This window comes from Rhincodon typus, chromosome 9 (genome assembly GCF_021869965.1).
Source record: "Rhincodon typus isolate 14 chromosome 9, sRhiTyp1.1, whole genome shotgun sequence".
In the NCBI taxonomy this organism is placed as follows: Eukaryota; Metazoa; Chordata; class Chondrichthyes; order Orectolobiformes; family Rhincodontidae; genus Rhincodon; species Rhincodon typus.
The window spans coordinates 362,557-389,023 of record NC_063340.1 but is presented as its reverse complement, the minus strand read 5'-3'; the positions used below and the strand labels follow the sequence as shown (position 1 = coordinate 389,023).

The following is a 26,467-nucleotide window of genomic DNA, read 5'->3' as shown; positions in this document are numbered from 1 at the left end:
CCGAAACGTCAGCCTCTCTGCTCCTATGATGCTGCTTGGCCTGCTGTATTCATCCAGCCCTGCACCTTGTTGTCTAGTAAAATTGTTTAGTTTTGTTAGTAAGGGACTAATAATTTTAAATGTTGTGCTTCCTTGATTAGTTAGTTTTGTCATCTATTTGTCTAGAAGCGCGACTGCTGAACTCTTATGTATTGTTTAACAGTTTAATTGATCTATGTTGAATTATACTGGTCTGTTGACTGATCAATGTTCACAGTGCTTGATTGACTCAACTTTGAGAGCAATCAAAAGCTTCTTGAAAGATTTGAGAAGCCAGGGCTATGAGCAGTTGCAGAAATCCTGATTGCTAAAATACTTTAATGCATTGTAAACAAACTTGTTGCAGACGTAGAATGAGTCTCATCTCTGCATCGCTCTGAGACAAAGCAGATTTATAAAGAATACAGCAGAACAGTGAATGCACATTGCTTTATTTTAAAGGGATGCATTGATAATTTGTATGTATGTCCTATTAGATTCTGAAGGAAGACCTACAAATGAAGCATCCTACATTGGACCAGCTGGTTGAACTTCATAAAGACTTAGTGGAATTGCTCAACAATAGTAATTTATCAAAGAAAATTAACAGTGGTATGGAAGTGCTATCGCAAAGATGGGACAATTTAGCGCAGCAGCTGGAAGATTACTCCGAACAGGTATGAGCAGCATCAAACTGAGTTGATGCATGTGCCAGAAACTAAAAATACAAACTGAGCAGTTAAGCTTTTGGGCGCCAACTATGTATTTTGTATGTTGATGTCATTTCGAACACATTCTGAGGCTTGTCTTGGACGAAGGTAATTTACTTGGAACTGAATTGGAAATGCAGGTTGGTTAGCATTTGACAATTAATAAATGTAGTGGTTGAGAGAAGGTTGTTGGCTGGCTGTAGGCCCTGCTCAAAAACTGAAAAACACTTATGTGCGCAAGCTAGACTGGGTCTTTCCCTCTATCAGGTAATTTGGAGGAACCACTCTCTCTGGGACTCCCTTGTCCACTCCACACTCCCCTCCAGCCCCACCACACCCGGCACTTTCCCCTGCAACCGCAGGAAGTGCTACACCTGCCCCTACACATCTTTGCTGTGCATTGAGTGACCTTTGCTGAATTTAGTATAGTTCATTTTCATTCATACTCAAAGCACACTCTATATGTATTTGCAGAAGTATTTGTCTTGTACAGTTTTACTTCAGTGGTTTTCAGTGTCATTTTTGGGGATTTGGTTGCCTTGAATTACCACTCAACAGCTTCTTGCAATATTCACTTTTTTCCCAGTTTTACTTTCCTTTCTTTTTATTTACTTCTGTTCTCTGAACTGCTTGACCTCATGCTCCAAAGGCAGTGCTACTGATGTAAACATCTTTCTTGTTGTCCACTGAGCAGTAACAAATTGTCAATGCTACGAAGTGCCATATCTTTATTTCTTCCTTTAGTAATGAAGGTAATTTACAAATGGCATGTTGTTAACAGAGCACACATGCATGCATTTCTTGAACACAGCAGGCCAAGCAGCATCAGAGGAGCAGGAAGGCTGACGTTTCGGGCCTAGACTCTTCTTCAGACATGGGGGAGGGGAAGGGGGTTCTGAAATAAATAGGGAGAGAGGGGGAGGCGGATAGAAGATGGATGGAGGAGAAGATAGGTGGAGAGGAGACTGACAGGTCAAAGAGGCGGGGATGGAGCCAGTAAAGGTGAGTGCAGGTGGGGAGTTAGGGAGGAGATAGGTCAGTCCAGGGAGGACGGACAGGTCAAGGAGGCGGGATAAGGCTACTAGGTCGGAGATGGGGGTGGGGCTTGAGGTGGGAGGAGGGGATAGGTGGGAGGAAGGACAAGTTAGGGAGGCGGGGACAAGCTGGGCTCATTTTGGGATGCGGTAGCGGGAGGGGAGATTTTGAAGCTTGTGAAGTCCACATTGATACCATTGGGCTGCAGGGTTCCCAAGCGGAATATGATTTGCTGTACCTGCAACCTTTGGGTAGCATCGTTGTGGCAGTGCAGGAGGCCCAGGATGGACATGTCGTCTGAGGAATGGGAGGGGGAGTTGAAATGGCTCGCGACTGGGAGGTGCAGTTGTTTAGTGCGAACCGAGCCGAGGTGTTCTGCAAAGCAGTCGCCAGGCCTCCGCTTGGTTTCCCCGATGTAGAGGAGGCCACAGCGGGAACAGCAGATGCAGTATACCACATTGGCAGATGTGCAGGTGAACATCTGCTTGATGTGGAAAGTCTTCCTGGGGCCTGGGATGGGGGTGAGGGGGGAGGTGTAGGGGCAGGTGTAGCACTTCCTGCGGTTGCAGGGGAAAGTGCCGGGTGTGGTGGGGCTGGAGGGGAGTGTGGAGCGGACAAGGGAGTCCCAGAGAGAGTGGTTCCTCCGGAAAGCAGATAAGGGTGGGGAGGGAAAAATGTCTTTGGTGGTGGGGTCGGATTGCAGATGACGGAAGTGTCGGAGGATGATGCGTTGGATCCGAGGTTGGTGGGGTGGTATGTGAGCACGAGGGGGATTCTGTTTCACCCTTGGACATTAAAAACCGTAAGTACAGTAAACTTACTGGTGCCTGCCACCCAAAACGGGCTTCCTCCACCCCCCAAATTGCCAACCCTACCCAGGACCTTCCCCACAATGTGCCCGCCGCCATTGGCCATGTGGCCACTGTCAGAGCACCCATGGATGACATCACATCCGCCGTCGCTGGGTACCCCACTTCCGGGACAGCGAACGCCATTGCTGCTGATGCCACCGCCTCCATTTCCGAGACCAACACCACAGACACTGAGGACACACCTGCCAACACTGCTGCTGCTGCCGCCTACCCCGTTCCGCCCACCGCCAATGCTGACACAACGCTGACGCAACTCTGCCCACCACCGATGCCGATGCAACTCCGCCCAACGCTGATGTCGCTCCGCCCATCGCCTCCACAGCCAGCAGCTCCAGAGGAGACTGTAGCACCCAGCCCGGCCGAGTCTTCACCATGCCCCCAGACCTCCCCCTTACTGAGGACGAACGGTCAGTCCTCAGTAAAGGGCTCACCTTTGTCCCCCTCCACCCACACATCAATGAATACCACTCACGCTTGGACGTTGAACTGTTTTTCTGCTGCCTCCGCCTCCGTGCTTACTTTTTTAATCGTGAGCCTAACCCTCCCTCTACTGACCCCTTCTCCCGCCTCCAACACACCCCCTCCTCCTGGACACCACCCCAAGGCCTCCTACCCTCCCTCGACCTCTTCATCTCCAACTGCCGTTGAGACATCGATCGCCTCAACCTCTCCGCCCCTCTCACATGTCGTCTGAGGAATGGGAGGGGGAGTTGAAATGGTTTGCGACTGGGAGGTGCATTTGTTTAGTGTGAACTGAGCGTAGGTGTTCCACAAAGCGGTCCCCAAGCCTCCGCTTGGTTTCCCCGATCTAGAGGAGGCCTGAAGAAGGGTCTAGGTCCGAAACGTCAGCCTTCCTGCTCCTGTGATGCTGCTTGACTTGCTGTGTTCATCCAGCTCTACACCTTGTTATCTCAGATTTTCCAGCATCTGCAGTTCCTACTATCTCTGATACAATTTTAACCCCACTTCGAAGCCTCTTCTAAGGATGCCTACCCTGAAGAAGTTACCCATTTTCTGATGAAGGGTCTAGACCCGAAACGTCAGCCTTCCTGCTCCTATGATGCTGCTTGGCCTGCTGTGTTCATCCGGCTCTACACCTTGTTGTCTCTGGCATTTTCTAATGTTGCCTTTTCTGAGCAGTGTGGGATTCCTCAAAGTCGTTTACTATTTCAGTTTACCATCTGTCTGTAATCTTAAAACTTGAATAGCTTCTTAGCTTGAGTGAATACTTTCTTTAAATTCTTTTAGGCTTAGGATTATTGCTGTCTTGCCCTATAATAGTAATTCTGGGCCTAGCAATGTATTTTGCCATTTTGAATTTTGGAATCTTCATTTGCCACAGGTATGCAGACAAAAACCACCTGCCTGTTGTTGTAATAGGCACATTGCACAATATTTGGATTCAGATGATTGTGAGCTATTGGATCGGGCTTTCTTGCTTGCCTAGCCACTTGATTCACCTGATTGTGTTACATGCCCATAGCACTTTTTAACTCAACCTTTATTTCAAGCTTCATTATTTTCTTTTCAACTAAATAGTAATTTAAAATGTGTCTACATTGTGTAAATTGTGTAATAAGTGGAGGGTTACGAGAAATAGTTGCTGAACTGAGGATCCTTCATCCTCTTGACCTCACATGATTGTTAGTTTACAAAATCTAACAACCTTCATGAACGGGCCACAGTCAGATCAGTCCATAATCTTATTGACTAGTTCAGCAAGCTTGAAAGGCTGAATGGCTTACTCCTCCTGATTCATATATTTGTATGCAGGACTGTCTTTTTAACATTTAGTCCTTGTTATAAGGCAGAGTTAGATTTTTGAGAAGAAAAATATACTTTTTGACAGTTATTAGATGATAAGTCAGATGGGGCAAAATGGTTAAAAAGACAAAATTGATGCTTCTTGAATGTGTGTAATATTTGAAAGAATGAAAATTAACAAATAGATGTTAAATGAGTATGATCATGTAGCCATTAAATAATAATGGGGAACCAGGAAATAGCCGAGGAGTTGAATAAATGATTTGCATCAGTCTTCACAGTAGAAGGTACTAATAATGTTCCAGAAGTACTACATAATCAAGGGGCAAAAGGAGGAGAGAAAATAAATACAGTAACTAGCACTGGAGCATAAGTGCCAAGAGGCTGAAGACCAGTAAGTCCCCTGGACCTGATAGGAAGCATCCTGGATATCAAAGGAAGTAGCTACAGAGATAGTGGACATACTGGTAGTAATCTTCTAAAAATTCATAGCTTCTGGAAAAGTCCCAAAGGAGTGGAGAACTGGAAGACTTGAAATGTTATCTCTGTTTCTCTCCACAGATGCTGCTAGACTTGCTGAGTTTCTCCAGCAATTTCTGTTTTTTGTTTGTTTCAGATTTCCAGCATCTGCAGCTCTTTGTTGTATAATAGGAGAGAGAGATTTGGGACAAAGAGATCATTTTCAGAATGGCAACCTATAACTAGTGATGTGCCACAGGGATCAGTGCTGGGGCCACAAATATTTACAATCTATATTAATGTCTTGGACGAGGAAAGTAGAAGTACTATAGCCATGTTTGCAGATGACACAAAAATAGGTGTGAAGGCAAGTAGTGAGGATGACACTAAGAATCTACAGAGAGATTAGATAGGTTAAGCAAGTGACACAGACGTGGCAGTTGGAATGTAAAGTGTGCAACTTGTAAGGTTATGCACTTTGGCAGGAAGGATAGAGGAGCTGAATATACAGATGAAAAAAAGACTGCTGAGAACTACAGAACAGAGGGATTTGGGAGTCTTTGTGCATTAATCACAAATAGGTAGCTTCCAAGTTCAGCATGTAATAGGGAAGGCAAATGGAACATTGGCCTTTATTTCAAAGGGAATGGAGTAGAAAAATTGGGAGGTCTTGCTAAAATAGTCAGACCACAGTTGAGATGCTGGAAGCAGTTTTTGTCTTCTTATCTAGGGAAAGAGATATTGACATTGGAGGCAGTTCAAAGAAGGTTCACGAGGTAAATGGATGACTGTCTTGTGAGGAGGGGTTGAGTAGATTGGGCAATCCTCATTGGAGTTTTGAAGATTGAAAAGTTAAATATGTTTTTTGTTTTCTGTCTTGCATTCCGTCCTTGCTCCACCTCCCCTCCACCCCACCCCACCCTAAAACCAATTCCCATCCAACAGATATCTCGGGCAACGTCTGAGTTGGGACTAACTCAGGTTAGCCCAGTGAAGATGGTTGAAATAACCACAGAACATTCAGTTCAGAAGCAGGGATTGGTGCCTCCCCCACCACCCAAGAAAAGACAATTTTGCATGGATGTAGAATTCAAGAAAAGGTATGATGAGTTTTTTTTAAACTGTCTTTTCCACGTGAAACAAACGCAAGCTGGTTGTGGGCATTGATGCTTCAGGGAAAAGCTGATATTATAGAAAAACATATCCAAAACCTTGTATTGGTATAGAGCCATACAGAACAGAAACAGACCCTTTGGTCCAACTCGTCCATGGCAACCAGCTTTCCCAATCTAATCTAGTCCTATTTGCCTGCATTTGACCCATATCTGTCGAAATCTTTCCTGTTTATTAACCTGTCCAAATGCTTTTTAAATGTTGTAATTGTAGCTGCATCTACCATTTCCTCTGGCAGCTCATTCCATCTATGCGCCATCTTATGTCCTTTTTAAATCTTTGCTCTCTTACCTTAAAGCCATGCCTTCTAGTTTTGAATTCCCCTATCTAGGAAAAAGACCTTTGCTATTTACCTTATCTATACCCTTCATGATTTTATAAACCTGTGTAACCTCAACCTCCTATGCTCCAGGGAAGATAGTCCCAGCCTGTCCAGCCTCTCCTCATAACTTAAACCCTCCAGTCCCGATAATATCCGTGTAAATCTTCATAGGAATGCATTTTTAATAAATCAGAACTTTTGAAAAGAATCAATGAGAAAAAAAGGAAAAAAAGTTCTGGAAATCATCTGAAAACTAAAAGTAAAAGTTTTGATTTAGATTTAGCCATTTGTTGAAACCCAGATTGGAATGAAGGACTAATGTACTCTCTTTACAAAGCTGGCTGATCTTTTCATTTCCAGTATTTGTGTTTTTGTTTTTGAGCAGTCAGTTTGTTTGAGATTGTCTTCGGGTGCAATGTTAAGTAAGCTAAAAGAATAATTAGTAAAACATCAAAATTAGCACAGCATATTTGGTAGAAGAAGGTATAATCTTACTAACATTTTAACTACATTAGGAACAATATCCACATAAGATGTCAGGGAAAATAAGGACTTAAATGCCATCTACTTCTACTTCACACATACAAATGACCTTTACTGTCGAGTGTAACTATTCTTACAGACTCCCCCTATCCCCCACACCCACTCCCAATCCCATGAAAGTGGCAAATCCAGCAAGAGTAGAGTCCCACATGAGCTCATCCATCTATCACTCACCCAGCACAATTCTTTACTTGTAACCTACAGCCGCCAAAGCCAAACCCAACCCAGTGATAAGCCAATGTTGATGCACATATTTTTAGAATGGACTCCTGGCTGATTTACTACCCTGTTTGACCTCAACCTTCTCCCCCTGCACAGAATTTGAAAAGGTGTGTATTTTGCTGTAATAGTGCCCTTTTTCTAATATAAGAAGCAAGCAATAGAAGTATTACAGGTATCAATCACTTAACTAAATCATTATTTTCTGTTACACAATTGAAAACTTTGTCTAATCTCTCTAGTGGCTCTGCTAACACATGACAACTCTATCATTAGATTTGATGTTGATGCTGGTGAGCTTCTGAGTTGGATTGGTAAATCGAAGTGTGCGATCGACAACATGATGTTCAGTGATTTCACCAGGCAGAAAAATATATCTAGCATGAAGGAAAAGGTGAAGGTAAGGCTGCAGTTACAGAGACTTGTCTATTTGAAAGAAAATAATAAATTTAAATAATGATGTTAAAAAGATTTCCATCTAGATGGTATTTAATTCTCACACCGAGGACAGAGGAATAGCATGGCCATAGTATTAGGGGATTCAATTGCAAGGGAAACAAGCCGCAGAAGAGACTCGAGGATGGTATGTTGCCACCCTGGTGCCAGGATCAAAGATGTCACTGAACAGCTTCAGAGCATGCTGAAAGAGGAGGGCAAGCAGACAGTGATGGTGTACATATTGATATCAGTGACATAGGTAGAAAAAGAGAAAAGGTCCTGCAAGCAGAATTTAGGAAGCTAGGAAGTAAATTAAAGAATGGGACTCAAAAGGTAGTAATCTCTGAAATACTTACAGAGCCACATGCTAATGAGTATAAAAACAGGAGGTGGATGCTACATGAATGTATGGCTGGAGAGATGGTGCAGGATGGGAGGGCTTCAGATTTCTGGGACATTGAGACTATTTTTGGCAGCAGCGGGACCTGTACAAGTCAGATGGGACCTGTACAAGTCAGATGGGTTCATCTGAGCCAGAATGGGATGAGTTTCCTTATAGGAAGGTTTATCAGTGCTGTTGATGGTTTAAACTGTCTTGGCAGGGGAGTGGGATTCAGAGAGAATATTCAGCTCAGGAGGACGAATGACCAAAATTAGAAGAGATAGAAAGGGAGTCAAAAAGGCACAGAAATTATAGGCAGTTTGAGGCACAAGGGAGTTTGACAAGGTTGGATGTGTTTGTGTTCACACAAAGAACCTGACAGATGAATTCACAGCAGGAATTAAAACAAAGGAGTGTACGATGTAATTGCTCTCACTGATGCATGATTGAGAGAGAGACAGGATTATCTGTACAATGTTCCAGTATATAGGATCTTTAGGTGAGACAGGAATGGAGGTAAAAGAGGAGGGTGTGTTGCAATATTGATCAGTGAATCAATTACAGCAGTAATGGAGGGATGACATTTTAGAAGGCTCCTCAAATGAAACCATATGGGTAGAACTTCAAACCAAAAGCAATCACAATGCTGGGAGTGGTCTATTGGCTCCCTAACAGTCGAGACAAATAGAAGAGCAGATATGTTGGCACATTTCAGAGAAGTGTAAAAGTAATAAGGTAGTGATAGTAGGGGATATCAATTTCCCTAACATTAACTGGAATAGTCATAGTGTGAAAGGTTTAGAGGTAGCAGAATTCTTAAAATGTATCCAGGAGAGCTTTTTAAGCCAATGTGTTGGAAGGCCCTACAAAGAGAAGGAGCGGCCCTGGACTTAACTTTAGGTAATGAAGCCCAGTAAGTGGTTTAAGTATCAGTGGGGAAGCATTTTGCAGAGAGCGGTCATAGTTCCATTAGATGTAAGGTTGTTATGGAAAAGTACAAGGATTGTCCACAATCCAGGTTCTGTCCTGGGGGAAGACCCACTTTAATAAGATTATGATTTGGCCAGTGGACTGGGAGCTGATAGTCAGTCCCTGGGTTGTGAACAGGTTCCTTTCCTGAGTCTGTTTATAAGTCAATTTGTATGAAAGTCAGAACACAATGTAGGCAAATGTAAAGACGCTATTTGTAAGCACATGAAATGTTTCTATGTCAGATATTTAAAATTGTACTTCGTATGGGATCATGTCCATTAGTCAAATGTTTGTAAATCGGGGAACCTGTACATTTAAGTAAATCTGTCAGAAATCTGTGTCACGTTCAAGAAGGAAATAGGGGGAGTTCAGGGCCAATATGTTTCTAGAATGCCAAAGGTGTGAGCCAACAAATCTTTTGTCAGGATCTAAATGAATACTTTGCCTGTGTTCTCCAGTCAGAGGGACGATGTGGGTATAGAAATCAGGGAGAAGGCCTATAGTATAATTAAAGAAATTAGCATAAACACAGGAGGTTGAGAGTGGTCTGGCAGGCGTCCAGGACTGGTTGAAATGTATGCCAGGCTGTTGAGTGAGGCAAGGGAGGAAATAGCAGGGGTGTTGGCAATAATTTTGAATTCTTCTCTGGCCACTGGAGAAATGCTAGCAGACTGAAGGACAGCCACTGTGGTACTGTTATTCAAGAAGGGAGCAAGAGATAAACCAGGAAATACAAGCCAATGCCTCTGGTGGGGAAAGTGTTGGAAGCAATTCTGAGGAACAGAATTCACCTGCAGTCGGAGAGGCAAGGATTAATCAAGAATAGTCAGCATAGTTTTGTCGAGGGGAGGACATGCCTGACCAACTTGACTGAATGTTTTGAAGAGGTAATCAGGTGTGTAGATGAGGGCAGTGCGTTTGATGTGGTCTACTTGGCCTCCATCAAAGCGTTTGATAAAGCCGCATACAGGAGACAGACAGCAAAGCTAAGAGGCCATGCGGGGTGATGATGGCTTTATGGTATCACCACTGGACTGTTAATCCAGAGACCCAGACAATGCCCTGGGGACCAGGGTTTGGTTCCTGCCATGGAAAAGGATAGAATTTGATTTTAATAAATACAGTCTGGCATTAAGAGTCTAATGATGATAATGAATCCATTGTTGCTTGTCAGCAAAAAAACCCATCTGGTTCATGAATGTCCATCAGGGAAGGAAATTGGCATCTTTACCTTGTCTGGCCTACATGTGATTCCAGGCCCATAATAATATGGTTGACTCTTAACTACCGTCTGGGTAATTAGGGATGGGCACTTAATGTGACATCTTCATCCTGTGAATAAATAAAAAAAAGTGGTCTGAGGAAATTGGGAAAATTGAACCTAGAGTTGGCTGAGTGGCAGGAAGCAGAGTGCGATGTATTATGTGTGTGAGAGACACTAAAAATATTGATTAAAATATTATACATATGTATGTTTCACTAAATCAGTGAAGTGTAAATACAGTGACCTTAAATTTGTTGAAATAATTTGGTGACTTTAGGCTCTGGAAAAGGAGAAGACTGAAAAAGAGAGACAGGCAAAATCATTAAAGCAGGTGGGACAGGCCTTGCTTGAATCAATGGAGAAAGGTAAAACTATATCAAGTCTACATATCATAAGCATATTTCAAATCCTTCTTCTCAAGTGTTCTAAGAATTGAAACTTGAATGATTTTATTGAGTAGCAATTCTGCACTATAGAAGCTCCAAACTGCAGTCTTTGGATCTTATGATTCCTGCCCTACCGATTGGCCTTAATGCTGAACAACTTAGTCTTGATTGTGCATTTCTTTTTATTCATTGACCTGACTTGTTTAAATTGTTCTGTCCCGTATTTTTGGAATGATCTGCTTTTAGCCTTACTAATGGCAAAATCCTAATTTTTATGTTAGCAACTTCAGATCTAAGTTATATTGATTGCAGATTTTATATATAGCTGTGAGACTTTTGTGTCACTGTGGAAGGCAGGAAGCAGTGTTGACTTTAGCGCTTGACTAGCACATTGTGCAATAGTATATAACCTGAGCGTGAAATCAGAGGAAATATTAAATGGATTAGCTTTTCATTGGTTTTACTGTCATGTTTTCTTAATATAAAAACAATAAATGATCAAACCCTGATGGTAGAAATAACTTTGGCTTGTAATAAAAGATAGCAATTATTTTCTAAATTTGGTGGAGTTTTATAGTGTAAAATCTTTTAAAATATTTGTACGTGTGAATTTTAGTCTGTACAATTATCTTAACTATGCAACAGGCATGCTGATAATTGACTGCTTTTGCTTTGATTGCAGCTAATTGACTAATTAGTATGTTTTTAATTTCTCTCCTGATAGCTTCCCAGAAGTCTTATTCTTGTTCCTTCTTGGAAGCTCTTCTAAGAATGATTATGTGAAAGCTATGCACTCTGGGATTAGGGCTTGCCTGCAATGTCAGAAAGTGCACCACTTTTTTTGAGCTGGCAGTTTGCCCCTGAAGATGGAGCAGAGAAATCAACAGTGTATGAGATTTGGATAGTTTTAAATATAATTCAAGTCTTGGATCAAACCTAAATAATTAATTGGGAGCAAAAACAGAAGTTGCTGTGAAAACTTGGCAAACCTGGCAGCATCTGTGAAGAGAATACAGAATTAATGTTTTCGGTCTAATGACCCTTGTTCAGCACTTCAGTTAATGAAATATTAACTCTGCTTTCACACTACAGATGCTGCCAGACCTGCTGAGTTTTAACAGTAATTTCTGTTTTGTTACTGATTTCCGGCATCTGCTTTCTTTTTTAATTAATAAGAAGGGAAGATTGATTCATTGTGTTGCTAACAATGTGAATTTAGAAATGGGACGATGAGATTCTCAATTCTTATTTGCAATTAAATTGAAAAGAATTGCTTTTATATTTAAGTCCCCGTAAACTTCGGTTTGAGTTTATTCATGCAGATCTCACTGGGTGTTTAACCCTGTTGCTCACCATTGTGTGTTATATAAAATATATATGTATATGCAATATAAACTTCTTGCAGAAGGACTACCAACAGAGGAAGTAAAACACACACTGGAGAATCTGTCAGTAGAATGGAAAGATAATAATCAGAAAATGGACAAGCTGAATGGAAAATTGCAGTATCAAGAGAATATTAACTGTATTTATTCAGAACTACAAGAGTTTGAAAAAATTGTGCAATCCAAAGAAGACTGGCTAAAATGTGCAAACAGTGCTGTATTGAAGGAATCCTGTCAGGTGAGTTACTGTCTACACCAGTGCTTCCTAAATTTTTTCCCCACTGTGATCCCATTTCAAGGCTCAATTTTGTTTTGATCTCTTGGTTAGGGGTGTGAGAGCACAGTAAGGTGAAGACCTTTGAGAGCAGCGTATAGGGGGGTAAAGACCTTGCATAAAGCAGTGCTCCAAAGCAGCCAATGCTGCCACTAAGATCGTGACAGCTGAAATTTCAGCTAAGAGGTCCCTAATCCCCATTTTGTGAAGACCTGCCCTATGCTTGGGGTATTGTCACATAGCTTAATTGAAGAGGGTGAAGAAGAATGTTAAAAATTAACTTGGGATTAGTCCCCCAGAAAATAATAGTTCAGGAACATAATAATTGAGGGAAATACAATTGAGGATCCAAAATGAGTACGTGCGCTCAAAGTACAAATAAGCATGGACATCATAAATGTGACCTTCAATGGATTAATAAAGTAATTTCTAATGTTATGGAAGTAAGATATGGGGGAGCTGTGTAAGGAGTTTCCTGAGGGTGTGGAAGATTCAGCATATGTATTAGGCAGTGCGTTGGAGTTGGAAAATGTAGTGAGTACTATTTCTAACATATAAAACCAGCCTGGAGTCAGCACAAGTTATTTAAATTCACAAATAGTACTTAATTAAGAATACAGTTGAGTCTGATGAAATAACTATGCAAATTGGCAAGGTTGTGGAGAAGGTTTGCAAATAGGCAGATTAATAGAAGATGACATTCAATTCGAGCATAAATGTGAATTGTTACACGTTATTAAAACAATTGGGGATACATTGATTGATGTTAAAACTTTTTGTTAAGGGTCTACAGTGAACCGCTGAGGTTTTTCTTACACTTAATTCAGAAATTAAAAAAGTCTGTATGTGTTTTAGACGGGGTTTTTTTAGACATTGCCAAGGCTTATTTTGAAAAATAACCAAACAGTTTTTTAAAATAAGGAGTTGTGTTTTGTTCTCGAGAGTGCTACATGTGGTTAGTACTGGAGAAGATTTTTTTTCCTTTGAGGAATTTATTGAAGAGGTTTTTATTCAATTAATCAGCTAAGTGGTTGATTTTTATTTAATCTTTATATGTTTGATATATATATTTTTAACTTTTTTCCATTTTAACATTATTTTCTATAGGTAATGAAAGGTAGTTTATTTTATGTATAAGGTGTTATAAAGAACATAAGAACTAGGAGCAGGCGTAGGCCGTCTGGCCCTTCGAGCCTGCTCTGCCATTCAATAAGATCATGGCTGATCCTTTCATGGACTCAGATCCACTTACCCGCGTTCTCACCGTATCCCTTAATTACTTTATTGTTCAAAAAAAATCTACCTTTTTTTTTAAAAACACTTACTGAAGTAGCGTCAACTACTTCACTGGGCAAGGAATTCCATAGATTAACAACCCTCTGGGTGAAGAAATTCCTTCTCAGTTCAGTCCTAAATTTGCTCCCTCTAATCTTGAGGCTATGCCCTCTTGTCCGAGCTTCACCTGCCAGTGGAAACATCCTCTCTACTTCTATCTTATCTATTCCCTTCATAGTTTTATATGTTTTTATAAGATCCCCCCTCAATCTTCTGAATTCCAAATTGAGACTTATTGAGACTTTTTTTAGGCTTAATGTTATTAAAGCCATATATAAGATACAGAGTGAGATGGCTAGTAGATTTAGAAAAGTCATTACTGAGCAGGACCAGTCAGATAGATGGGTGACTGTCTGGAAAAGTAAGAAGGTGGTTTAGAAGTCTCCGGTGGCAATTTCTCTATCAAATGGATATTCAGTTTTTGGAACATTGAAGGGGGTAGTCTCTCTGAGGAAAATGGAAGGGCCAGTCAGTCATTGGACACTTGGAACAATTCTTCTGTTAGGCAGTGTTTGACAAGAATTATTGTTACAAGGATCTGTCCTGTCAGGGGCATAGACAGGCGATTCTGTGGCAGTGAGCGTAAAGTTAGGATGGTTTGTTGCTTTCCTGTTGCTAGGATTGAGGGCATTTCTAAACATTTAAAGCATACTGTTAAAGGTGAGATTGAGAAGCCAGAAATTACTGTACACATTGATAGGAGTGACATTTTTAGGGAAAAGATTAAAGCAGTACAGAGTGAATTTAAGAGGTCAGGTAGAAGATTAAAAACTAAAACCTTAAAAGTAGTAATTTGAGTTAGGCATTGAGATAAACCAGAAATGAGGGAAGGAACAAAAGGTTAAAGAAGATAAATCAATAGCTGAAGAGCTGGTGTATTGTTCATGGATTCAGGTTTTTGGACATTTGGAATGTCTTTTAGGATAGAAAAGACTTGTTCAAAAAGGATAGGTCTAACCTAAATTGGAAAGGGACCAATATCTTAGCAGGGAGATTCTATAAAGGGAGACTTCATAATGAAAGAGAAGACAAGTGGAGAATTCTAAGTAGTAGTGTAAATGGAAGGATTGATGGGATAGGTTCTGATTGTGAGGAGAGCATGTCAATTTGAAAAGAAAGACAAGAGGCAGTCAGAGTATATAGTAACTCTGAAGAACTAAATTACATTTATTTCAATGCAAGGGGCTTTACAGGTAAGGCTGATGAACTCAGGGCATGTTTAAGAACATGGAATTGGGACGTCATAGCTATTATAGAAACTTGGCTGAGAGATGGACAAGACTGGCAGCTCACTGTTCCCAGTTTTAGATTTTACAGGAAGGATAGAAAAGAAGACAAGAAAGGAGTGTGGTGGGGCATGGTGTTTTTGATTAAGGAGTACATTACTGCTGTAACTAGGGAAGATATTTTTGAAAAATCGTTCAGTGAAAATATATGGATAGAAATTACAATTAAAAAAGGAAAGATCACTTCACTGGCAGTGTACTAAAGGCCCCCAGTAGTAAGAGAGAAATTGAAAGACACATATAGGGAGATCTCCGGTGTATGTACGCATAATAAGGTTGTAATAATGGGAGACTTTAATTTTCCAAATATTGACTGGGACTACCATAGTGTTAAAGGTTTGGATAGTGAAGAATTTGTCAAATGTGATCAAGAAAATTTTCTGTATTGAAATGTGGATGCTCCTACTAGAAAAGGAGCAAAACTAAGACCTCTTTTTGGGCAATAAGGCAGGGCAGGCCACTGAAGTAAAAGCGGGGGAACACTTTGGGTCTGGTGATCGTAATTCTATTAGTTTCAAAATGGTTAGGGAAAAGGATATGCCTTCCATAAAAGTTAAAGTTTTTAATTGGAGTAAGGCAAATTTTAATGGTATGACGCAAGTACTTTGAGAAGTTGATTGGAGTAGACTGTTCACAGGTAAAAGGATGTCTGACGAGCCGGAGGCATTCAAGAGTGTGATGATGAGAGTTCAGCAGCATTTTGTTCCTAATAAAGTGAAGGCTAAGGCTGGTAAGATTAAGAAACAATGGGGGATAAATAAAGATATTGAGGTTCTGGTCAAAACTAAAAGGGAATTTTTTTTAGCTATAGACAACTTAGTTCAATTGAATCTCTTAATCAATATAAAGAGTGCAGGACATTCTTAAGAGAGAAAATAGGAAGGCAAAGAGGTGATATGAGATAGCATTGGCAGATAAGGTTAAGGATAATCTGAAGAGATTCCACACATACATTAAAGGCAAGAGGGTAACTAGAGAGAGGGTAGGGCCTCTTAAAGATCAAGGAGGTCTCTTTGTGTTGACTCCCAGGAGATGGGAGAAACAAATGGACTGTAGAGAATGCAGAGAAATATACTTTGATGTTTTAAAAGCAGTCACATTACAGAAGAGAACATTCAGGAGGTCTTAGAGAATAGAAAGGTGGGTAAATCTCCGGGACCTGAGCTTATGTATCCCAGAATATTGTGGGAAGTAAGGGAGGAAATTATGAGACCCCTTGCAGATGATGAAAATATTTCTACAAGTATGGGTGAGGTGCCTGGTGACTGGAGGGTGGTTAATGTTGTACCTTTGTTTAAGAAAGATTGTAAGGAGAAACCGGGGAACCACAGACCGGTGAGTCTGACTTTGGTTATAGGTAAATTGTTGGAGGTGATTATAAATAAAAAATAGGATTTATGGACATTTGGAGAGGTAAAAATTGATTAGTCAGCATGGTTCTGTACGAGGAAAACCATGTCTCACAGAGTTGATTGAGTTTTTTGAGGAAGTTACCAAAAAGGTTGATGACAGAACAGAAGACATTGTTTATTTGGATTTTAGTTAAGCCTTTGACAAGTTTCTGCATGGTAGACTAATTAGTAAAGTTAGGTCAGATGGGATTCACGGTGAGCTTGCCAACTGAATACGTAATTGGCTCAATGGCAGGAGGCAGATTTATCGTAGAAGGTTACTTTTTGGCTGGAGGCCTGTGACTAGTGGTGTTCTACAGGGATTGGTTCTGGGTCCTTTGTTGTTTGTCATTTATATAAATGACTAGGATGAGAATATGGAAAGCATGGTTGGTAAACTTGCAGATGATACCAAAATTGCTGGTATTGAAGACAACGAAAAAAGTTTTCTAAGATTACAAAGGGATCTTGGGGTCAATGGGCTGAAACATGGCAGATGGAGTTCAATCTGGATAAATGCGAGATATTGCATTTTGGTACAACAGGCAATGGTAGGGCTTATACAATTAATGGCAGGACCTTGGGTAGTGTTGTAGAACGGAGGGACCTAGGGGTGCAGGTACATAATTCTTTAAAGTTTGCGTAACATAGACAAGATGGTTAAAAAGGCATTTAGCACGCTTGCCATCGTTGCTCAGTCCTTTGCGTATAGGAGTTGTGACGTTATACTGAGGTTGCACAGGACTTTGTGAGGCCTCTTCTGGAATACCACGTCCAGTTCCAGTCCCGCACTTATAGGAAGAATATTATCAAGCAGGAGAGGGTTCAGAAGAGATTTACCAGGATGTTGTTGAGTATGGCAGGTTTTGAGTTATAAGGAAAGGCTAGGTAGGCTGGGACTTTTTTCATTGGAGCATAGGACAAAGAGAGCTTACCTGGTAGAAGTTTATAAAATAATGAGAAAGATAGTTGGAGTTGATGGTTCAGTAGTTGTCTTTTCCCTAAGATGGGGAATTTAAAGACTAGGATGCACATTTTTAAGGTGAGAGGAGAGAGATTTAAAAAAGACATAACAGGCAAATTTTTTTACACAGAGGTTGGTTCGCATGTGGAATGAACTTCCTGAGGAAGTGGTGGATGTGGGTACAATTACAGCATTTAAAGCCTATTTAGTTGAATATATGAATAGAAAAGGTTTGGAGGGATATGGGCCAGGGGGAGACAGGTGGCACTAGTTTAGTTTGGGATTATGTTCATCATGGACTGGTTAGACCGAAGGGTCTGTTTCCATGCTGTCTGATTCTATGACTTTAAGACTAAAAATAGTCTGATGTCCAACTAAGTTCAGTGTTTACAATGGCTGACCATTGAAATGAGCAAATGCTGAGCCATGTATGTATGTGCTGTGGCTGCAGCTATACAATGCTCTGCCTCGGCATCACCAGTGGATTTTCTGGACACCTGCTGATTGAAATTCCCTGTTGCATGCTGCATTGTTAATGGTGTCTTCACATCCAGTGAGTTTGTACATGAGATACAGGACTTGGTTGGGACATTGGAATGACATTGAAATTTAATGAACTGAATTCTAACCTTTAGGGGTTGCTGAGGAAGTATTCTGATAGTTGTAGTTGATTAGTATTGGTTTTCTCACTCTAGTTTCAATTAATTTGTGTTTCTTTTGCATTTTTCTTTTCTGGCCAGGCTGACTCACGTTAATGATTTAGATGAAATTGGCTCACATCTATATTAATTGATAGTTACACAGATTATGATTAACCTTCCTACCTGTTCTTATTTGGTGATCTTTGTTTGGAAATTATTCTTCAATTCGGCCATTTTTATAGTCACCGAGTTAACAGTGGGTGTACTCACCTTCTAAAGTACAACTTTCACTCCAATGTGCTCTCTTTAGTCGGGTGTTCTTTACCTGTTTTGATCTTGCTGGCAGATGTATCATTGTATGGGTTCGTGGGTGCACCTGGTTTGAGAGGATAAGAGGAAAGTAAATGTCGAGCCAGTCACCCTTAGCAATCTTGGAAAGGAAAGAGAAAGTAACAGTGTGTTATCATTGTATGCCTACTACATTTGCATAGTGCGTTAATTGTGGTTGGAGTTAGGAATGTCTAAGACTGATTCCTGAAAACTATGATATAGTTTGGCAAGCATCCTTGTACACCAGAGGTAGAGTGTATATCATTAATCTTTGATCAAATCTGGATCAAAATTTAACTAAAAATGAAAAATTCTGCACTCTAATGTTCAGCTTGTGGAAAGTTAAATCAATTCTTTTGTTACAACTAATCTGTATTATTGCAGTAAATTGCAGCCCATGTCTTGGTCTTGATTACCAACTAATCTGGTTCTTACTGTTGCAATAAAATTGGTCAGGTTGGAGGGAAAGGTTGACAAAATGAATAATTTGGCTGTTTCTTTTGTAGTACAGAGAGAAGTAACTCCCTAAAAATGTGTTGTGGTTTTGGACCTTATGCTTATTTTCCTTCTCTGCAGTATGAAGTAAATCAAATGAATGAAATGACTCCACAAGTAAAGAAACTGCTTGCTCATGGGGAAATGCTTAGCAATAAGTCTGAAGCTCCAAACTTTCTCCAGGAAGACCTTAGTAATTTCAATAATAGATTCATGTCACTTCTGCAGAAACTGCAGAGTAAGCAGCAGGTACTAGCCGGTAAGTATGCGTAAGATTATCCTGAAGCAAACTGTGAAGTTACTGCCATGTTTCTTAGACTCTGATGCATCTTTGTTGTATCTCTGTTTCAGTTTGTGAAGGTGTTGATGAACGTAGGAACAGGAATAAGCTAATTAGCTCTTAGTGCCTGTTCTGCTGTGAGATCATTGTTGTTCTATATCTCAGCTTTATTTATATATCTTTGTTCCATAGCTCTTAATCAACATCTTACAAAAATCTATTGATTTCAGAAGAAAGTTCCATGTTTCCACTATAATTCTTGGGGTGAAAAAGGTGCTGGCCTATCAATAATTTTAATATGATGCCCTTTTATTCTGAATTGACCTGCCAGAGGGCATAGTGTCTATGGATATACCCAACCACATTCCTTTATCATTTACAAGACCTTGATTGTGTCAGATTTCTAAACTCAATGGATTACAAACGAAGTTTCTCCAACCTTTCCTCAAAAGTTCACGTTTTGGTGAATCTGTGCTATATTCACTTCATATCCTTCCCCGGGTTTGATAGGTTTGTTCTGCTTTTGTCTGGTGCTAATTTTATGTATCTCATTGCAGCAGAAAGTAATTTGCAATGGCTTCTCTCCCCACTCCATCACCATTACTTTGTTATGCCTCAACAGTTTATTCTTGGCCCTCTACAATCCACCCCTCAATGACACATCCCAAATCACAGTTTCAGTTTGCATGTACACTGATGCCTAGCTTTACCTGAGCACCTGTCTCAACTCCTGCACTATTGTTGTATCATTAGACTGCTTGTTTGATATCCAGTATTGGATGAGCAGATTTCAATTAAATAAATTAAATATTTAGAGGCTGTTGTTTTTAACCCTCACTCCAAATTTCTTTCCCTGCCAACTGACTCCATTCCTTTTCCTGGCAATACTCTAACATGAAACAAATCTGTTTGCAATTTTGGTGTCATATTTAATACCAAAATGAGCTTTAGGCCACATATTCACTGTATGTCTAAGACTGCTTATTTCTACTTCCAAAATGTCATCCAACTTCACAAACCCTCATCCATTCTTTGTTACCTTTAGGTTTGATTATTCTATTGAACTCCTAACTGGTGTCTCACATTCTACTCTCTGCAAACTTAAGGGCTTTCAAAACACTTTTGTCTACAACTTAACTGGCAGCAAGGGCAGATGCTGGGAGAATGTTTTCCTTCATTGGGCAATCAAGAATAAGGAGGCACAGTGTGGATATACACTGGATATGTCCTGCTACATGAGTAGGACAGACCTGGCAGAGGTGGCAGCACAGTTGTATACAATCAGGAGGGAGTTACCCTGGGAGTTCTCAACATTGACTCCAGATCCATGAAGTCTCGTGGCTTCAGGTTAAACACAGGCAAGGAAACCTCCTGCTGATTACCACATACGGTTGTCTGTCAGCTGATGAATCGGTGGTACTCCAGGTTGAACGACACTTGGAGGAACCACTGAGGATGGCAAGGGCACAAAATGTACTCTGAGTGCACCACCAAGAGTGGCCCGGCAGCAGTACTCCAGATCAAGCTGGTCGGGTCCTAAAGGACATAGCTACTAGGCTGGGTCCATGGCAGGTAGCGAGGGGAAAACATATTTGACTTCATCCTTACCAGTCTGTCAGCTGCAGATGCATCTATCCATGACCATATCGGTAAGAGTGACCACCGTACAGATGAAGTCACGCCTTCACATTGAGAATAACCTCCATTGTGTGACAGTATCATTGTGCTAAATGGGACAGACTTCGAACAGACCTAACAACTCAAGTCTGAGCATCTATGAGACGTTGTGGGCTATCTACAGCAGCAGAATTGTACTCCAGCACAATCTGTAACCTCATGGCCTGGCATATCCCCCACTCGACCATTACCATCAAGACAGGGGATCTTCCCTGGTTTAATGAAGAATGCAGGAGGGCATGCCAGGAGCAGCACCAGGCGTACCTGAAGATGAGGTGTCAACCTGGTGAAGCCACCAAACGGGACTACTTGCATGTCAAATAGCGTAAGCAGCAAGTAATAGACAGAGCTAAGTGATCCCACAACCAACGGATCAGATCTAAGCTCTGCAGCCCTGCCACATCCAGTTGTGAATGGTGGTGCACAATTAAACAACTCACTGGAGGAGGAGGCTCCACAAATATCCCCATCCTCAATGATGGAAGAGCCCAGCACATCAGTTCCAAAGATAAGGCTGAAGCTTTTGCAGCAATCTTCAGCCAGACGTGTCAAGTGGATGGTCCATCTTGGCCTCCTCCAGTAGTCCCCAGCATAGCAGATACCAGTCTTCAGCCAACTCAATTCACTCCACATGATATCAAGAAATGGTTGGAGACACTGTTTGCTGCAAAGGCTACGGGCCCTGAAAACATTCTGGCAATAGTACTGAAGACTTGTGCTCAGAACTCCCTGGTCCCCTAGCCATCTGATTCAGTATAATTACAAAACTGGCATCTACCCAACAATGTGGAAAATTGCCCAAGTATGTCCTGTACATAAAAAGCAGGACAAATCCAGCCCGGCCAATTACTGCTCCATCAATCTATCCTCAATCATCAGTAAAGTGATGGAAGGTGTCATCAACGGTGCTATCAAGCAGCACCTGCTCGGCTATAACCTGCTCAGTGACGCCCAGTTTGGGTTCCACCAGGGCCACTCAGCTCTGGATCTCATTATAGACTTGGTCCAAACATGGACAAAAGAGCTGAATTCCGGAGGTGAGGTGAGAGTGACAGCCCTTGACATCAAGGCTGCATTTGACTGAGTTTGGCCTCAAGGAGCCCTAGGAAAACTGGAATCAATGGGTATCCGGGGACAAACTGGTGCTTAGAGTCATACCCGACACATAGGAAGATGGTCGTGGCTGTTGGAGGTCAGTCATCTCAGCTCCAGGAGATCTCTGCAGGAGTTCCTCAGGGTAGTGCTCTAGGCCCAACCATCTTCAGCTGCTTCATTAATGACCTTCTCTCCATCATAAAGTCAGAATTGGGAATGTTTGCTGATGATTGCACGATGTCCAGCACCATTTGCAACTCCTCAGGCACTAAAGCTGTCCATATTCAAATGCAACAAGACCTGGACGTGTCCAGGCTTGGGCTGACAAGTGGCAAGTAACATTTGTGCTTCACAAATGCCAGGCTATGGCCATCACCCAATAAAAGACAATCTAACCACCAGCCCTTGAATTTCAATGGTGTTACCATCACTGAATCCCCCACTCTGAACATCGTGGGTGTTATTATTGACCAGAAGGCAGCTCACCACATAAATGCAATGGCTATAAGAGCAGGTCAGAGGTTAGGAATACTGTGGTAAATAACTCACCCTCTGACTTTGCAAATCCCGTCCACCATCTACAAAGCATAAGACTGGAGTATGATGGAATACTCCCCACTTGCTTGGATGAGTGCAGCCCCAACAACACTCCAGAAGCTTGACACCATCCAGGACAAAGCAGCCTGCTTGATTGGCACTACATCCACAGATATCCACTCCCTCCACCACCAATGCTCAGTAGCAGCAGTGTGTGCTATCTACAAGATGCACTGCAGAAATTCACCAAAGATCCTCAGACAGCACCTTCCAAACCCACGACCACTTCTATCTGAAGGACAAGGGCAGCATATACATGGGAACACTGCCACCTTCAAGTTCCCCCTCCAAACCACTCACTGTCCTAACTTGGAAATATATCGCTGTTCCTTCACTGTCGCTGGTTCAGAATCCTGAAATTTCCTCCCTAATTACATAGTTGGTCAACTTGGAGCACATGGACTGCAGTGGTTCAAGAAGGCAGCTCACCACCACCACCTCAAGGGCAACCTGGAATGGGCAGTAAATGCTGGCCAGCCAGTGCACTTCCACGTTCCACAAATGATTTAAAAAAAGAATCCTGCATTCGAAATGAGGCAGGTGGGCATTTCTTCTTTGAGAGTCATTTGTATTTGTAATTCTTTTCTATGGAGAGCAGTGGAGGCTGGTTCATTGTTTGGGGTAGTGTATTAATTGACAAGTGAGTACAGCGTTATTGGGGCAGACAGGAAAGTGGAGTTAGTGTTGCAATCAGATCAGTATGATCTTATTAAATAATGGAGCGGACCCTGTCTATATAAGTGATGCTGAAGTGGAGGTAGTCAAGAGCTTCAAGTTCCTGGCAGTAAATAGCACGAGTGATCTATACTGGACCATCCACATCGATGCTACAGTCAAGAAACCACACCAACACCTCTACTTCCTCTGAAAATTCAGCATGTACACAGTGGCTCTTGGCGATTTTGTTGATGCACCGTAGAAAGCAACATATCTGGATGCTGATTCTGCTCGCAGAAAAGATCCTGAACTACCTGAGATAACAAGGTGTAGAGCTGGATGAACACAGCAGGCCAAGCACTACCTGAACTACCTGTTGCCTGCCACTTCAATGCACCACCTTGCTCTCTGGCCAACATCCCTGTCTCCGGCTTGCTACAGTGTTCCAGTAAAGGCCAGCGCAAGCTGGAGGAACAACACCTCATTTTTCGCTTGGGGACCCTACAGCCCTCCGGACTCAATATTGAGTTCAATAATTTTAGGCCCTAAACTCTCCCATGTTCCAGCCCCCCACCCCACACACCAGGCCTTGTTACCACATAGCCTGCCACTACACACTCCCTGTTGTTAGTCTCTAACAGTCCCCATTAACAACTATTCACCCTCCCAGCCTGATCGTTAGCAACTCCTTTGTCTGTCCAACTGTCTTTCTCTCTCTTTGGGCTCAATCCTATTGTTTACTCCCTACCCCACCCACTTCCCTATTTTCTGCATATAAACTGACATTTTCCTAGCCACTATCAGTTCTGAGGAAGGGTCACCGGACCCGAAAAGTTAACTCTGTTTTCTCCTCCACGGATGCTGCCAGACCTGCTGAGCTTTTCCAGCAACTTTGTTTTTGTTCCCGATTTACAGCATCCGCAGTTCTTTTGGTTTTTATATCCGGATGCTTCGCAGCTTGGTATGGCAACTGCTCTGCCCAAGACTGCAAGAAGTTACAGAGAGTTGTGAACACAGCTCAGTCCATCATAAAAACCTGCCGTCCATCCATTGACTTGGTCTGTACTTTCCGCTGCCTCGGGAAAGCAACCAACATAATCAAAGACCCTTCCACCCCGGTTATATTCTGTTCCCCCCTCTTCTACTGGGCAGTAGATGGAAAAGTTTGAAAAGACATATCAACAGATTTACGAGCAGTTTCTTCCCCACTGTTATCAGACTTATGAATAGACTTCTCATATATTGGAGTCAATCTTTCTCTGCACGTCTGTCGTTGTAATACTGTATTATGCATTCTGCTCTATTACCCTGATGCACTTAGGTAAGGTATAATTTGTCTGGTTAGGACACAAAACAATACTTTTCACTGGCCCTTGGTACATAGAATCCCTACAGTGTGGAAGCAGGCTGTTTGGTCCATTGAGTCCACACTGACCCTCTGAAGAGCTTCCCACCCAGACCTATCCCTGTAACCCTGCATTTCCCATAGCCAACTAACCTGTGGGGCAATTTAGCACGGCCACTGCACCTAACCTGCACATTTTTGGACTGTGGGAGGAAACTGGAGCACCTGGAGGAATCCCATGCAGACACAGGAAGAACGGACAAACTCCATACACTCAGTCATCTGAGGGTGGAATCAAACTCGGGTCCTTGGCGCTGTGAGGCAGCAGTGCTAACCACTGAGCCACTGTGTTGCCCATGTGACAGTAATAAATCAAATCAAATCAAATGAAATCAGTCTTGATTTGTCAAATAGCTTTCTCCTGTATATGATTTTTGTGTCTCAAACTTTCAGTGAAATAGTTTACGATGTGGAGATGCCGGTGTTGGACTAGGGTGGACAAAATCAGAAGTCACATGACACCAGGTTATAGTCCAACAGGTTTGTTTGGAATCACACAAGTTTTCAGAGTGCAGTCCCTTTGTCAGGTGCAGTGAGAGAGCAAGGCACACAGATATGGAGGTTATTGGCAGAGAGCTCAAAAGATCATACAGCTGGTGTGAGGGGAGTGTCAGATAATAAGTCTGTGCAGGTGACCAAGAGTGTTAGAGGGAAGTAAAGTGTTTATAAAGTCAATGTCAGTGCTGTGCTGTCATGATAATCAGGCAGAGCGATAGGAATGTACAAAAGGTGACCTCGCAGGTCAGACAATGAATTGTAGGTGTGAGGCTTTGTTCAGCATCTGTCTTGGGGTTTTAACCTGAAAACAAGCTGGTTCTTTTCTAAAAGCTGGAATTTATAAGATGCCACACTCACTGAATGTAACTACAAATTGCGTGTTTTTTGAACAAAATAGAATGTATCTACAAATAAACAAACATCTTGTATGAAATTATTCACCCCATAGATTTGTGTGTGTGTGTGTTTGGAGTGTGGTGGCTGTGGAGAGAATGTATGTGTGCTTGTGCTTGAGAGAGTGAGAGAGAGATGGCCTCTGTGAGTGTGTTTGTGAGAGTGTGTACCTCTGTGTGTGAGAGAGACTGTGGGAGAGGATTTGTATGTATGTGAGAGAGTGTAATAAGTAATTCAGTACTGTACAAACGAATTAAGGTATAGATCATAACATTTATCAAGATGATGCTGTCAACACGGGAAAGTAAGGAAGATTTTACAGATACAGAACAGTGTGGTTGGGTCACCTGTAGTGTGACATGAACCCAAGATCACGGTTGAGGCCATTGCATTGGGGTTATTTCATTTTTGATGCTAATAACTTGCTGCAGTCTACTTCTTCACTGAGACTTGTAATCTCTCTCCTTGAAAGGTTTAGAAACTCCTTGGAGTGTCGATGCTATAAAGTCAATGAAAACGTTGCTTGACCGATACGAGGCCCAGGTTACATCAGATTGGAATGCAGTTATTACTGTGGAAGCTGCTCAGAATGCATTAAAAAACACAGCGGTAAGGAGCAGTTAGTTATCAACAGAAGTTCATAACGCACTGTGGCTACTTTGCTGAGTTGAATGAAATTCCTAAGTATGAGTGTGTGTCAGTTAATGAAATTCAACAATGTTCTTTCCTGGGGGAGCGAAGAGTGAGCAATCGATCTTGGAGATGCATGCTAGTAGAAATGCACTGAGGTCTTACCCTTAAGGATCCTAAGAGGTGTGTTTTGCAATGTTGCTTGATTGGATATTAATTTGGCCTATTTAATTAGCACGCAAACAGAACATACTGCTCAGTCCTGGCTAGAAAATATCCTGCAGTAATGCATTCTCTCTTTATGCCTCCATCTCTGATCCATTCCTCACCCTCTTGTGTCCCTCCTTCCCTACCTTGTTCCTTCCTCGTGTCCCTTCTCTCCTGCGCGTCCTTTCCCTCCTTGCTCACTCCCTTACATGGCTTCTTCATTCCGGTTGCACTCTCTCCTTCCCCCATCACTCCTCCTCTGCTTGCTTGCTTTTCTCTCCCCTCTCTGACTGTCTCCACTTTCTGTCCCCACTTTGCCCTCAACCCCGCATCCCTTCACCCCGCATCCCTTCACCCCGCATCCCTTCAC

At 41.9% G+C, this 26,467-nt stretch overlaps 1 protein-coding gene across 4 annotated transcripts in view; it reads left to right on the top strand.

Annotated features, from left to right (window-relative positions):
* The window catches only part of LOC109917954 (dystrophin-like), a 333,913-nt gene that overhangs the window by 32,317 nt on the left and 275,129 nt on the right, over positions 1 to 26,467 (top strand). For all 4 annotated transcript variants that reach the window (XM_048600638.1, XM_048600639.1, XM_048600636.1 and 1 more), the window contains exons 11-17: positions 516 to 695; positions 5,804 to 5,958; positions 7,392 to 7,515; positions 10,449 to 10,536; positions 11,963 to 12,180; positions 18,740 to 18,917; positions 25,733 to 25,869. In XM_048600638.1, the coding sequence (XP_048456595.1) occupies positions 516 to 695; positions 5,804 to 5,958; positions 7,392 to 7,515; positions 10,449 to 10,536; positions 11,963 to 12,180; positions 18,740 to 18,917; positions 25,733 to 25,869 (1,080 nt within the window). The remainder of the gene's footprint in view (positions 1 to 515; positions 696 to 5,803; positions 5,959 to 7,391; positions 7,516 to 10,448; positions 10,537 to 11,962; positions 12,181 to 18,739; positions 18,918 to 25,732; positions 25,870 to 26,467) is intronic.